The sequence below is a fragment of the Alosa sapidissima genome, chromosome 2 (assembly GCF_018492685.1).
Source record: "Alosa sapidissima isolate fAloSap1 chromosome 2, fAloSap1.pri, whole genome shotgun sequence".
Lineage (NCBI taxonomy): Eukaryota > Metazoa > Chordata > Actinopteri > Clupeiformes > Clupeidae > Alosa > Alosa sapidissima.
The window spans coordinates 29,791,988-29,806,987 of record NC_055958.1 but is presented as its reverse complement, the minus strand read 5'-3'; the positions used below and the strand labels follow the sequence as shown (position 1 = coordinate 29,806,987).

Sequence of the window (15,000 nt, the reverse complement as noted above, 5' to 3'; positions counted from 1 at the left end):
TGACGAAATGCACACAATAGGCCCTGTGTTGCCTTCCTGATCTTGCAATAAACAGGTTGATTTTTTTTTATCCATTTGCATAATTTTGTTGATGTCCAGATTTGTTCCCCCACCCCCCCCCCCCCTCCTCCAGCCTCCCACCCCAAGCTGTTGTTGTGACCTTGAGAACAATTACCCTCTTATTGACTATTCAATTTCATTCTAATTACTGAGACGCCCAAGTCATCACTATAGAGAGCGAGAAAAGCAATTAAAGTGTGAGTGGTGCACAAAGCATCCAGTTACCGTCTATCAAACTATACACCCGTTGTCCCTCGTTTGATCTGGGTCCAAATAAAATGGTCCTGTGTTGATCCAGAGGGGACAAGAACCAACCCCCCCCCCACACTATTTTTTATTAAGAAAATTAACACAGACAATAACTAAGTTATGAGTATGAGAAGATGGAAGCAAGGGGGGGGGGGGGTTCCCATTCTGATTTTCTATTAATTTCAACAACCTCTCTAATCGGTCACAGCCAAAGGGCTAGTGTGAGTGTAATGACAAGGAGTGATTTCTCCTGGGTTTTTCTTTGGTTATCTCTAACTCGGAGGCTCGATAGAAAAGGATAATGTAGGTCTTCTTCTTGGGGTAAGTCAATTCTGTTTTAAAAATAAGGCTCTCCACCACAATGCATTGCTTAAGACCGTGAATTAGATAGAACATCAATTAGCATGATAACAGCGCTCAGAAGTTGATACGGGGTCAGGGATTTGATGTGTTCTGCACTTGTGTACTCTTGTAGTTGCTACCCATGGGATTGTCTCTCTTCAGCAAGTGTGTGATCAAGTTTTAATTCTAGGTTGTTTCTACTAGCCAGTTTAAATACTGATCCAATTTTAATTCTAGCCTGTTTCTACTAAAGTAATTTCCTGTGTATTAGCCGTATTGTGTATGGACCCTTTCAAGAGAGTTCCATTATCAGCATCATAGTTGGCCCCACAAGACTTCCTTTTTAACATTCCATATGTTATCTTAATGCAGAGGAAGTAGATTGGGGCCCAAATAGAACGTTCAAGCATTGTTTTTGTTTACCTTGTTGAAAGGGTCCATAAGCCGCAGGAGAGTGTTTTATGCAAGTTAAAAGAAACCCCGTGTATTAACCTCACAGCTGAAGAAATTTTGCAAAGTCAATGTATAAGCCGCAGCTAATAGTTGGGAAATTACGGTAGCCAGTTTAAGTACTGATCCAGTTTTAATACTTTAATGGCATGGGCAATAGTTCCTCAGAGGTAAAGCACCTGTGATTTAACAAAGAAACACAAATGGTCTTGCTAGGTAACCAATCAAGGAGAGAACATTCAATATGAATTGACTAGCCTTTTGAATAATTACTTTTGAATAATTAATACTATAACATCATTAATTTACATTCTCCAATATTAAAATGAACAACATATAAACTAGCATGCATTATCTAGCCACTCAAACCATGCTAGCTGACTTGGCAATTTAACTTGAACTTGGGCTTGCCAGCTAATGTAATAGTTAGCGAACTTGCAAAGGTTTAGGTAACCTGTTGCTTACCATCTTGCATTGCTGTAATGTTAAACGGCATTGAGTAAAATGGACACATAGCCTACGTTCAAGCAAACCAGACAAAAAAGCCTCTAGTTCAGAAACAAAATGAGGTCTCTGTGTCAGTTCCTGACCTACTTCCCTCCTTATCATCCCACTATATCTCTGGCATTGGTGCTGTTTGACTGACTAAATAGACAGTCGACCTGAAGGTGGATTGTGGGGAAATCCATTGAAAGTGCCTCCTTCTGAACCTCCCAAATGCTCTCAAGTTGCTACATATTCTCTATATATCAATGTAACTGTCACTGCAAATAGTCTAGGGTTATTAGATCCAATGAATAGGGAAAAACATGTGTTAGTCCTTAACACATGTTTTTCCCTATTCATTGGATCTAATAACCCTAGACTATTTGCAGTGACAGTTACATTGATATATAGAGAATATGTTTGAATTCTTAAGACTGAGAAAAAAAAAAACCTTGTTGAAGATGGATGTGGTGAGATTGAACGCCCCCAAATGAGAGAGATTTCTTTCTGGTCTGGTTGTTGGTCTGATGATAATAGCAATGGCCTCCAAACCTGTCATTCGCTCATATATCTGTATTGTATGCATACTTTATGCCTGTATGAGACAGCGAGATGGAATCGTGGAACACAAATGAAGTTCCCATGACTGATTATACAGTGTCACCAATAACACATAGTCTTTAGTGTTTATGAGACGTTATTATTTATGGGATGGTCTTGACAATGCTCTGTGCATGTAATAAGCATGTAATAAATTCTCTCTCTGTGTCTGTCGATCTCCTCTTGCTTCTGCCCCTGTTTTATTGTCTTCATCTCCACCTCTCTCTCTCTCTCTCTCTCTCTCTCTCTTTCTCTTTCTCTTTCTCTCCTTGCTTGTCTCTCCATCTTTAAAGAAATCATATCAAACATGATCAAATGGTGCTTCATAGGCATGGATGAATGAAAACATTGTTGCCAAAAGCTACAAGTTTGAGTTTATACATGAAGTTTTTTTGTGGAAAGTGGAGTATTAATGAAAACAGGAAAGGAAAGAATACTATCTCTTACTCTCTCTCTTTCTTTCTCGCTCTTTCTCTTTCTCTCTCTCTCAGATGTTCCATGAGGATTCGGCAGGTGGATGGCAGCTGGTGGCGGTGGATGTGAACAAGCCTCATGGCCGTGCTCCCGTTGTCCTGCAGGTACTGTACCACACATCCATCTGAGCTAATGACACCAACACAACACCGCACCACACCACCTCTCTCTCTCTCTCTCTCACCCCCCCCCTCCCTTACCAAAATAACAACACACAATCACGGCCTCCCAGACTCAGTGCCACTTCCAATGCCACACATGTCTGAGCAGGAGTAGGAAAATTATTACAAGAGCCTGGGGCAAAAGTGCAGGAAAAGAAGAGAAATTTAGGTCAGAAAGAAAAGTCTGAGATGGATCCTACACAGCAGTGAGAGCAAATGCTCTGGCACTTTTGTTTTTGTTTCATTTTTGTCTCTTTTTTATTTTTATTTTTTTTTTTTTGAGATTTTTTGAGAGTAAGCATTTCCGGGATAAATAATTATTTCTGAATACATTTCACATCAAAGACTAGCATTTCACTGCGCAGTGACTTAAAATGTCCTAATTTCACTCAGGCACCTGCAGAGTCACCTACGCCGTCTTCCATCACTCGTCGACCTTAATGGCGCACTAATGCTTCACTAATATGGTTTTAAATTATGTCTGAATGACTAGCCAGTTTAAGACTGTCAGGAGTTCAATGGCTGTCACAAAATGACAAATTATACTTAAATGAAACCATGCAGGGGATTCTTTTTTTCTCGTCGTACTTTTGCTGGTGGTTGTATTGTATCTTTGGTCGCAGTTGAGTGTTGAAGTCGGTGAAGAGGCAGCTGGGGGTCCTGTGAGCTAAGCCATTCACATGCTAATGAGTGTACTCGTGTGGAGGGCGTCTCACACTGTGAGAGCATCCAGAGGGAAAACAGCCAGTGGCAATCCTCCTTCCCTCCCTCCCTCAGCACGTTATATAGACACTGGGGTTCCCTCAGTGCAGACGTCCTACATCTCCCCAACAAAAGTGTGTTTTGAATTCAACTATTTATTCATCCATTTTGTGCCCTGAGAATGGCCAATATAGGCCCATGAGCTTTTAAAGCAACAGGGTTTTCTTATTTCTTTTTGATTTGCAAGACAGTGTGCCTTTATTGATTTTCACCCATCCATGCCTGTTTCTTTTAATTTTTTTAATTTATTTTTTTATTTTTTATTTCTTTCTATTTATTTATTATTTATTTACTTACTTATTTACATTATGACTTACCCACTGTGTGTCGGAGTGAGAATTTTGTTATTTGTTTGTATGGTTGGTTGTTGGTTGGTCATGGTACACCTCAACAGAGAATGACAAGAAAGTTTGACACTAGCTGCACAACCTTTGTACCTCTGGAGTGAATAAAAAGCAATATGGAGAACCTAGAATCGACAACAAAGCCTGCCTTTACCAAAGGGTAAAAAAAATGGACAAATCAGTCAGCCAAAGGAAGTGCAATGGGCCTTTTGACACCAAAGTCTGACATTTAACGACATTTCCAGGCTCCAGGTGACTTTGAAGGGATTCCATTAGGCCGAGGAGGAGTTGTGCAGAGCCTCTCGCCTACTCTCTCTCTCTCTCTCTCTCTCTCTCTCTCCCTACCTCTTGTCCTCTTTCTTCTCCTCCTCCCTCTCCTTTTCAAGAGTGTCAGGATGTAGTTCATCACAGAGTTCAATCACTGTGGCTCTCGGCCGAATGCAATGGTCTGTGAACGGTGATTGAAGACCCGGCGTCAGAAATGGCAGACGAATGAAGTGGCTCGTCCAGGTTGGGGTTGAAATGGGAAGGGAAATAGAGGGAAATGTTGCGTGTGTGTCTGTGTGTGTGTGTGTGTGTGTGTGTGTGTGTGTGTGTGTGTGTGTCTGTGTGTGTGTGTGTGTGTGTGTGTGTGTGTGTGTGTGTGTGTATGTGTGTGTTGCAGGCATGAGTGAGAAACAGCAAAATGGTGTTTCAGACATTTATACATATTACCAGGTGTTCTAAAGGCACTATTAATTGGCATCAAACAACATTTCATCTGAACTGCATTTCCTTAGTTGGACTAGCTCTTCATTGTCAAGCATCTGTGGTGAAATTGATCTCTTATGATTGAATTATTCATTATTCTTCCATCGATTGTCTTCAACATGTTATTCACAAAAAAGCAAATCAATACCTCTTGAGAACACACTTAAAGCTTCAAACTATTGAAATTGATTAAATGACAGTGTGCATAGGTACTAACTAATACAAGCAATCCATCACGCTGCTTGTGTCTTCATTATTGCATTAAAACATAGAGTAGCTTTGGGTGATGGGTTGTAGCTACTCAAGTTATTTGAGTTATTTATTTTGTCAAACCGATCAGCACTACACTATTGTAAAGAGCTGCCATTAGGAGAAGTGCTCCCAGCCAGGCCATTAAGGGAGTGGTACAAGGAGCGGAGATTTGACAAAGGTCTCTTTAAAAGTAATCATGGCTGACTTTGTCGCAAACTTGGATACTGGTGCTTTTTTTGTAAACATGCCCCATTTTTGGAGGGAACTTCATGTCCAAATGATACTGTTTTAGTCAGTTTTTAGAGCCACTCTCATCCCCAGACCTCAGAGTGGTGAGTGCACAAGATGTGTGTGTGTGTGTGTGTGTGTGTGTATGTGTGTGTGTATGTGTGTATGTGTGTGTATGTGTGTGTATATGTGTGTGTGTGTGTGTGTGTGTGTGTGTGTGTGTGTGTGTGTGTGTGTGTGTGTGTGTCGGTGTGTGTTTGCACATGTTCCCTGATTGCAGATGTGTTCCCTCCTCCAGTGTGCTGGAGTGGTTTGAGTGCTGTGTGTGTGTGTGTGTGTGTGTGTGTGTGTGTGTGTGTGTGTGTGTGTGTGTGTGTGTGTGTGTGTGTGTGTGTGTGTGTGTGTGTGGAGAGAGAGAGTACTCCTGTTAGGGCCCTCCTAGGCATCTGGGGACTCTGGGCTTGGCTTGATTTTGAAGAGTGCATAGCTGGGTGGAATACAGATAGAAGATTACTCTCAGCACTCCTAGGGAGATCACTGGACTAAAGAGACACGTTGTATTTCATGGTATCGTGTCCAGTTGAGTTACACATGTATTAACACCATGTAGATACCAGGGATGTGTGGTCTGGAGGGCCTACAGAATGATCCAGAATGATCCTTTGTCTAGGCAGTTGCATTATTTTTCATAGTGACAGATTTTATGGCACAACACCGTGGGCAAATCTGAAATATGTAAGATAAACATTGTTAGCAAATGACATAGAAAACCGTTTATGAATCCATTCAAACAGATACTCAATAGAGCTGCCATAATTTAAAATTTAAAGTGCAGAGCATGTACATTTGTGGTATTTCTGAGCATAGATGTGTTTCCCTTCTAATAGGCCCCTTTTAGTCTACAGTACATCAGCAGCGCAATTACAGCCAGTACTTTTTAAAATATGAAATCTTGGAATGATTAGTGCAAAAATAGCAATCAGACATCTTTATCCGGGTAAGCTAAGTGCTGGACGGTGTGCGGGCGGCACTGCCAAGTCCGAGAGTAATTGGGCATCAGGTGATTAGCTTAGCCGTCTGGCAGATGTACTTTACCTGCAGTCAGCCGCACAGCCTCCACTGAGAGGGGGGGGGCGGCAGGCAGGTGGAGTGGTGAGGGAGAGAGAAGGAGAGAGTAAACACCTGCCTGTTTCAGACACAAACAGAGAGATGAAAGAAAGAAAGAAAGAAAGAAAGAAAGAAAGAAAAAAAAGTACTTTATTATATTACATCAAACGCGTTATCGAATACTATATATTGATTCAAAGTAATGTGATGTAACTTGTAGGCTATAAAATAAATAGTAGAAATTTGTATCGATTATAAAGTAATGTGTTGTAAATTGTATAATATAAGTAGCAGAATATTTTTATACTTACATGTATATAGTGGACATATCCCTTCCCTTGTCAAGACATTTTCCTGTCCTATTCTTAGAACCATAATTACAGTATAGGAGTAGCTTTATATTACTGCAGCTTTACATTAATATAGCCATATAACCATACATGTACACTAGGGGATGTTGGAGAATGGTTGATATCCATAGTTGCACACCCCCGTAGTCCAGGCCCAGCTCCATGCCAGAGTCGGCTGCTGAGGGGGATTTAATGGCAGGGTTAATTAGGAGCCCTTGTTCTCCTCTCCGTAGGCCACACAGGTGTTAATTAGGCCTTAGTGTGGTCCTACATTATAATTACACTCCAGATAATCTAATGAAGGCGCCGCAGCATAAGACCTCCCCGCCATTTGTCTTGGGCACTGAACTTTCGCCATTGCTGGGGGAACTTTAAAAGTTGTTCGTTGGGAGAGCTTGAGTCCACACCAAGAGTCGTGGCAGTCCTGGCTGGCCGTGTGAGCCTGGCTGGAAACATTGCTGGCTGCATTCCGTGGTTTAAATCTCAACTGTGCATTTTATAGGATTTGCAGTTATACTGTAATTAAACTCCAGATCAATTGACTGTGCTTAGTGCGCAGTACCCGCGTGTGAGCTATTTGATTACACCTCAGAGCCATTTTTCTGTTGTTTCACACATTGATTTAAAGTGCATCGCACACCAGTGTCTAACATTTGTGACCGTGACTTGCTGTGTGCAGACAAATGCACCACCAGTGACTACTTATGCATGTGTCCATGCTGGTCATATTTGTGTTAAATATTTGCCTTTGGCTCAGATATCCTCATAAAACTTAGTTTCAACGTCTAGGTTTCTATCTTTTCCCTTTTGCATCCATATCTTAGTTTCTTTCATCTTTGGTCTCTCAATGTTCTAGCAGTGAGCAGCAGCTCTCTCTCTCTCTCTCTCTCTCTCTCTCTCTCTCTCTCTCTTTCTCTCTCTCTCGCTCTCTCTCTCTCTGTCTCTGACCATGCTCCAGATGCTGTGAGCTTGATTGATAGCCCTATTAAATGTTCAGGGGAGAACACCTCAGCCTATCGATAAAACCCCTCTCCTTCGAGATGCTTGATTTGGAGGGTATGGTGGCGTGATTGGGTGGAAGACCCCCCCCCCCCCCCCCCCCCACTCTCTTTTTGAGCTTCTACTGTTGCTTCCTTCTGAGGGAACCGCTGTTGCTTCATCATAGAGTCTTATTGCCAATCACTGGCCTCCTCTCAGCCCCACAAATCACACCATTCGCTTTCTAGGGTCCTCTCCTTCGCTCTAGCTCCGGTAAGGGGCAACACAAGATGGTGGACAAGGGAGTCCTGTAGAGCAGGCAACACTAGCCTTGATATCTGGCTCTGATATTGCCCTGATATGAAACTGATATGGCTCTGATATCATCCTAATATGGCCTGATATAGCACTAATCTGACTCTGATTTGGCCCTTATCCTTATCTGCCTGTGACCAGACCCTGAACTGACCCAAATATGGCTGTGATGTGGCCCCAAAGTGGCCCTGATCTGGCCATCTAGCTCTAATCTGATCTGCAGCAGACCCTCTGCTCTCCAATGCTGTTTAGCTTGCCTTGGCAGGGAGAAGGTCAGTGCAAGGCCGCGGGGGTTGGAGGCGGAGAATAAATGGAGCAGCCATTTTGTCTGGTACACAGGTGGAGGTCTTCCAGACCTCGCCACTCCTGCACTCCTGTAGGCTTTCCAACTGCCAGTGTTTGCCACTACTGTGATCTACAACATACCTGGTCGTAGGGATCAGTATTCTTGGCGGTCTGTCAAGGAGGCTCTTGAATCACATGTTGAATGATGACCATTTTCCTTCACTGACGAGTTTATAGAAAGGGGGCATTGATCAGAACAGAATTCCCATATCCGGCAGGGGCTGAGATGGAGTAGAAATTGTGATTGCAGGTTTGCTATCGACTGCCACTCGGACTGTGTCATTGGCTGCAAGGTTTGCCTCTCTTGGCAGTGTGAGTTAACAGAATGGTCCATTGGCCCCTTCTGCATGTTTGTGGGCATAGCCACGAGACAAGGTTCCAGAGAATTCCTTTCAGTAGGCTGTTTACCAGGTAATGGGATGTAGATGTTTAGAACTCACATTAATTTAGTATTATTATAATAATAATTATTAAATTTGAAAAATAAATGTATTTTATATTTTTGTAGTAAAACAGGAGATGTATAATACTGTGTGTTGCATAAATTGCATGGAGCTGTTCGACTGTTTGGGGTGCAAAATGTAATTTATCAACTGAATTATGGTGTCCGAATTGGTTCCCCAAGTTGGCCAGTGCTATTAAGTTCCCTAATGGGCCCAGCAGCTAGTTTGTCTCCTCTCCTCAGTCTGCCTTCTGTCTTCTGCCTCAGTCATTGCAAGCGCCACTGATTTATTAATCACCACTATGTGGATACTGTTTTTAGAATTGATTTAGATTAAGTGTTAGTATAATTTGTATTTTTGTAATTTGTATTTTAGTATATTTTTATATATTGTATTAAGTGTTAGTATAATTAGTATTTTAGTATAGTTAGCATATTGTTTATCTTCTACTGTCCTTACTGCTTAGTTGTGTTTTTATATTATATACTTTAATTACTCTTTCTGCTGTTTAAGAATGTGTTTGTGTTGTATGTATGCTGCTGAGACCTTGAATTTCCCCTGGGGATCAATAAAGTATCTATCTATCTATCTATCTATCTATCTATCTATCTATCTATCTATCTATCTTCTCTCCTCAGCCATTTCCCATTCCAACTAATTGGCTGTGGTGGTATTGTAGGGTATGGCAATACTGAGGGACATTGTGAGAAAAGTGCAAAGATCTGCATTTGTTTTGGCTGCGCTCAGATTGCTTGCATTTCATAACTCAGTGCAGCAGTAGGGGTATTTTACAGTGTTTGAATGCGATGTGTGTGTGTGTGTTCGTGTGTGTGTGTGTGTGTGTGTGTGTGTGTGTGTGTGTGTGTGTTTTTGTGGGCTTGTATACTTGTGAAGGCTGTATATGTGAATTTGTTTTCATGTTTTGCTGTGTGTGTGTGTGTGTGTGTGTGTGTGTGTGTGTTTGTGTGTGTGTGTGTGTGTGTGTGTGTGTGTGTGTGTGTGTGTGTGTGTGTGGTAACATTAGTTGTGTGTATGTGCCTGTGTGTTGTGTAGCACTACTTGGAATGAATAAGTTGAGAATTGGGTGGCCCCCGGACAGAGCCCTGATCAGCAGCACATCTACCGCTCAAACACACACACACACACACACACACACACACCTTATGACTGTGATAGCCATGTGGCCTCTCTACACTATGCCAAGATCCCCATAAGAGTTCAGTATGAGCTCGGAACTGTTCCTTAAACGTGGGCATTACTGTAATGGTGTCAGGGCTGCCTGCCTAGCCTTACGTGTATGAGAATCAAATTTCTCACCAAAAGCTCAGAACTATTTAAACATGGCTGTTAAGGGTACATGGGACTTTGTGTGCCCACGTGCACTTTGAGTGTGAGGGAACGTTTGACTATGTGCAGCGTATTCACTCAAGTGTCAAGTATTCTTTGCACTCAGTGCCTCTGCATCATTCAGAAGAGGGATTGTAGGTGACATCTTATACAAACGGGGTGTCTCTTGACAATCCCATTATTCTATTATTACATGTCTGTTTTACTGACAAGATCTCACAGAGAATCTGCTCTGCTCTGTATGCTGTGCAGACCCGTTGGGCGTGTGTGTGTGTGTGTGTGTGTGTGTGTGTGTGTCTGTGTGTGCATGCGTGTGTGGGAAATGTAGTTCCTATGCTTTTTCTTTTTTCTTTTCTTTTCCTTTTTATTTTTGATGGGCTCTCTGCGAAGCTGGCAGAGTTTGCCAGGCGCCCTGCCACTAAGGGAACGCTAATTGTCTGTCAGCTGACAGTTGTAGCACCTGAAGTTTTCAAAGTTGCCCAGCAAAAGCAGAGGGATAACAAGAGCTCACAGAGCGTGCAGGAGGGAGAGGGGAAAAAAAGAGAAAGGTCTGATTTCTGAACAAAAAAAAACAGTGACACATGAAAAAAATGAAAGAAAATGCAGGGGGAACATCAAAACAGCGTGGGAGCCATCTTGCCTTTCAATGGCAAGCTATTAAATTGATCTTGACATCCTGTGCGCTTGCGTTTTTAGCGCCACCAACAGCATCAGACAAAGTAGGCCACTTCACCTTGGGTGCATTGACAGTGCCGCTGTTTTTCTAAAATGTTCGACATCTTTCATTGTTTGATTTAAAAAAAAGAGAGAGAGAAAAGGGAAAATGAAAAGACAAGAAAGATAAAAAAAAAACGACCAAATGGCTGAAAGCATCCAGCATCCACAGGGGGAACTGACGGAGGCCGGATGGAAATCTGATGGAGGTCGGAGAGAGCAACAGCAGTGGCAGCAGCAACAACATGCTCCAGGGCCTGCTTTTTTCCCGGCCTTCCCTTGTGATGGAGCGAGATCCAGTACACGGTGCTGAGTGAATGGACCAGAGGAGTCAGGACCTCCAGAGGTGGGAGAGAGAGAGAGAGCGAGAGAGAGAGAGAGAGGGAGAGAGAGAGAAAGAGAGAGACAGGGAGAGAGAGAGAGGAATGAAAAAGACAGTCATCTGTACGTCCCCTTCAGCCAAAACACCTTGGGGAGGAACAAGCGTCTGGAAGCTGGAAATGTCAAACTGCTTTGTCATGTTCCATCTCAGTCAGAGAGAGATTGGGAGGGGGGGGGGGGACAGGGAGATGGAGAGAAAGTGTGAGAGAAGAGAGAAAGACATGGAGAGAGCGAGAGAGGTGAGAGAGAGGGAGCGTTGAGAGTCAAGAGTAGAGAGCCATGCAGAGGGCAGATGCTAGAGTCCTCTGCTATTATCACTGGTGTTATTGGTGCTGTTCTGCTTTCCTCTCCTAGATACACACTTACAAATCTATTCTACGGGTACGGATCGGTTTTACAGCTACAAATCATCCTACAGTTACAAATATTTTACCATTACAAAAATATTCTACAAATATAGCTGCAAGCAGCAATGAGGGGGCCAAGCAGTCAGTTCAGCAGTCCAGATTTGCCATGTAACTCAATGCTGTTGCATCAGACATATAGCATTAAGCAGTCACAGCAAGTTCCATGTCAAACAACCCAAGATTGGCTGAGTTAAAAGGTCAAGTTTCTGTAGGGCTGAACCAGGGCTGAGTGTCGCCGCCCGCCTCCCTCCCCATCGCCCCTGCCCGTCCCTCCACGCCCCGGATGGAACTTGCTGTCATCAGTTTCACATCAAAAATAAAAGATCGACTGAGATATGATCACACTTGCTGTGATTTAAACATAGAGGTCAACAATTGACGTCATAGGGCGCGTTGAACTTGGCTTGGTCCAAGGATTTCAACGATACCCTCATTTTGACAATCGGGTCAACGGGTCAAAAGTTACGTCTGTGAACACACGTCCAACTTTGGCCTGTTGGTGGCGCTAGAGCGCTCGAGGTGCCGGCATGAAACTTGGTGAAATTAATTATTGGACTCAGAACTTTTCGCCAAACGGTTCTATGGGCTGCCATAGACTCCAATGGCGGAAGCTTAATAATAATAGGGAAGAAAACATAGAAGCTTCGCTGCTTGGCCCCCAATTACAAATCAATATACTATGCACAAAAAGACTTTTGCACCACCTTAGGGATGAGAAGTGTCATATGTATTGTGTGTGTTTGCATCAGGATTTGTAACTGTAAAACTGATTTGTGATTTAACAAAAAAAAATAAAACGAACGATTTAAAGTATTACTCATATGTCCTTCACTTACAAATATATTCCACAGGTACTAAACCTTCCACAGTTGCTGTCTTTCAATTACAAAACTATTCTGCCATTGCGAATCTCTGCCGCTTGCTTTTTGTGTGTAGAATATTGGTTTGTAATTGTAGAATATATTTGTAATGGTAAAATATTCTCAACTGTACAGTAGGTTGATTTGTAGCTGTAAAACCGATCCGTAGAATAGATTTGTAAATGTAGGGCATATTTGTAATATTGACAATTACTTGTACAGATCATTTTTACAGTTACAAATCATTTCTACAGTTTCAAAATGTTATACACACGTACAAAACATTTGAGCCTAATATTCTTCCATAGACTTGGAAGGGAATGTGTGTAGGTGTATTTGTGTGTGTGTGCGTGTGTTTTTGTGTTCGTTTGTGTGTGTGTGTGCGTGTCGGGGCGGAGTTAATAAGGCAGTAAAGGCACACCAACACACAGACCGGCAGGGCCGTAAAAGTGGTGTGTGTGTGTGTGTGTGTGTGTGTGTGTGTGTGTGTTTTTATGTATGTGTGTGTTCGTGTATGTTTATGTGTGTTGTGGTGGGGCTCTTCCTGACACCTGTTAGAGACTGGTCATGTTTAATAGCCTCCTCTTAATGGAACGAGGACTGAATCCGTGTTCTCTCTCATTTGGTAACTCTTTTTTTTATGTCAGGAGACAAATGTCTGTTTGTTGTTGCCATTGATTGGATCCCGCGGGGGTGTAGTAAATCTTTCCTTTGTTTTTGATGAGTCATGTAATCATAATGTTCTGCCTTTGTTAAACAAATGACTTGAAATTAAGTTATAAAGCACAAGGAGAAAGAAGCAATCCACAAATATTTCTGCAGCTTCATCCTGCATCTTAAACAGACATTAATTGACAATAATTAAATTGCTGCAGTTTTGTTTGTTTGTTTGCTTATCTGTGTGTGTGTGTGTGTGTGTGTGTGTGTTTGTGTGTGTGTGTGTGTGTGTGTGTGTGTGTGTGTGTGTGTGTGTGTGTGTGTGTGAGGAGTGTCTCACACACACACACACACACACACACACACACACACACACACACACACACACACACACACACACACACAGTTATACAGTTATGGTCCTGCAGGGTCCAGAAATTCCTTGATGAGGAAGTGCTGCATTTCCATTCTCCCATCCCTGCTGGGCCGGATTAGAATTTGAATGGGACCTTTCAGTCGCCACATCCAGTCTCTAGGCCACTGCTGCCTTCATTCATTATGAGACACCAAGCAGAGCTCCATTAGCCTTGAGCTCCTGAGACACACACCAGGGCCAGGACTGGCCACTGCCTGTTTGTTTTTCACAGGGACACAATCGCCTTGAGAGCTGCTGAACTTTGTTGTGACAGAATTTTTGAAGGCAATGTGCTCTCTCGTTCTCTTTCTGGACACCTCAAATGGAATACATATAAATCTCATGGCCCATTCTCTCTCTCTCTCTCTCTCTCTCTCTCTCTCTCCTCTCTCTCTCTCTCCTCTCTCTCTCTCCCTCTCCTCTCTCTCTCTCTCTCTCTCTCTCTCTCTTTCTCTCTTCTCTCCTCTCTCTCCTCTTCTGCCACTTATTTTTGCTTGGCATGCTTATACTTGTGGCACAGTGCGCCTTTCCAAGTGAACATTTATAGCATGTACACTTTCTCTTTTCATAACGTCGTCTTTACTGTGATTTTTCAGTGAAGAGAAGATTGAGGCCATTTTAGGAAAAAGACTAATGTGAATAGAAAAAAAAAAAAACATTTACTTTATGCCAATTGAATTTCCTATGGGTATTTTGTACACAACTTCTCTCATGGACAAAGTAAGGCTTGATTTGATTTGTCTGAGTGGATCATGTAGAGGATTACAGTGCCCTAATGATAACTCTCAACTTCTGATGGCGGCCAAGATTGCGACGGGAGGGCTTAGAAAGTAAACACGGGCGGTTGTGAGCGCGTGCAGTAGCAGCAGCAGCTTCGTGAGCTGCGTTCCTGTCCCTTTGGAGTGGAGTGCCGGGCCAGCAGATGGAAGGAAGTGGATTTGCATAATGGCAGCGGCCGTGGCTGCTCTCCCAGCTCCCAGAGAGGAGAGGGATTTCTCCCCGTGAGCCACTCGCTAAAAGAGGACCCCCTTTCCTTTCCTCTGCCGGATGGAGCTGGTCATGTCTCTCTCACTCTGTCTCTCTCTGTCTCTCTCTCTCTGTCTCTCTTTCTCTCTCTCTCTCTCTCACTCTGTCTCTCTCTCTGTCTCTCTCTCTCTCTCCTCTTTCTCTCTCTCTCTTAGTCTCTCTCTCTGCATCCATTCTTCTCATCAACCCCCCCCCCCCCCCCCCTCATTCTCCCCCTTCTCTCTCTCTCTCTCTCTCTCTCTCCTCTCTCTCTCTCTCTCTCTCTCTCTCTCTCCCTCTCCATCACTTTTTGTAACTCGCCACATCTCTGCTGATTGTCCGCCCACCAGCAAGCTGTGCCGCACTTTGTGGAGACTTGGACTTGCACTGGAAGGTGGTGGTGATGGTGGTGGGGATGAGGGGAGGAGGGGGGTGACTCTCCACCCACCACTGTGTCCTTCCGCACTTAAATGCACACAAGCTGGGATCGGCTGGATGTTAAACTCCCAGCCTTAGCT

The 15,000-nt window shown here is 43.1% G+C and overlaps 1 protein-coding gene across 1 annotated transcript in view; it reads left to right on the top strand.

Annotated features, from left to right (window-relative positions):
- nalcn (sodium leak channel, non-selective) overlaps nucleotides 1-15,000 on the top strand; it is a 125,332-nt gene that overhangs the window by 24,256 nt on the left and 86,076 nt on the right. The window contains exon 11 of the mRNA XM_042078367.1: nucleotides 2,679-2,765. Within this exon, the coding sequence (XP_041934301.1) occupies nucleotides 2,679-2,765 (87 nt within the window). The remainder of the gene's footprint in view (nucleotides 1-2,678; nucleotides 2,766-15,000) is intronic.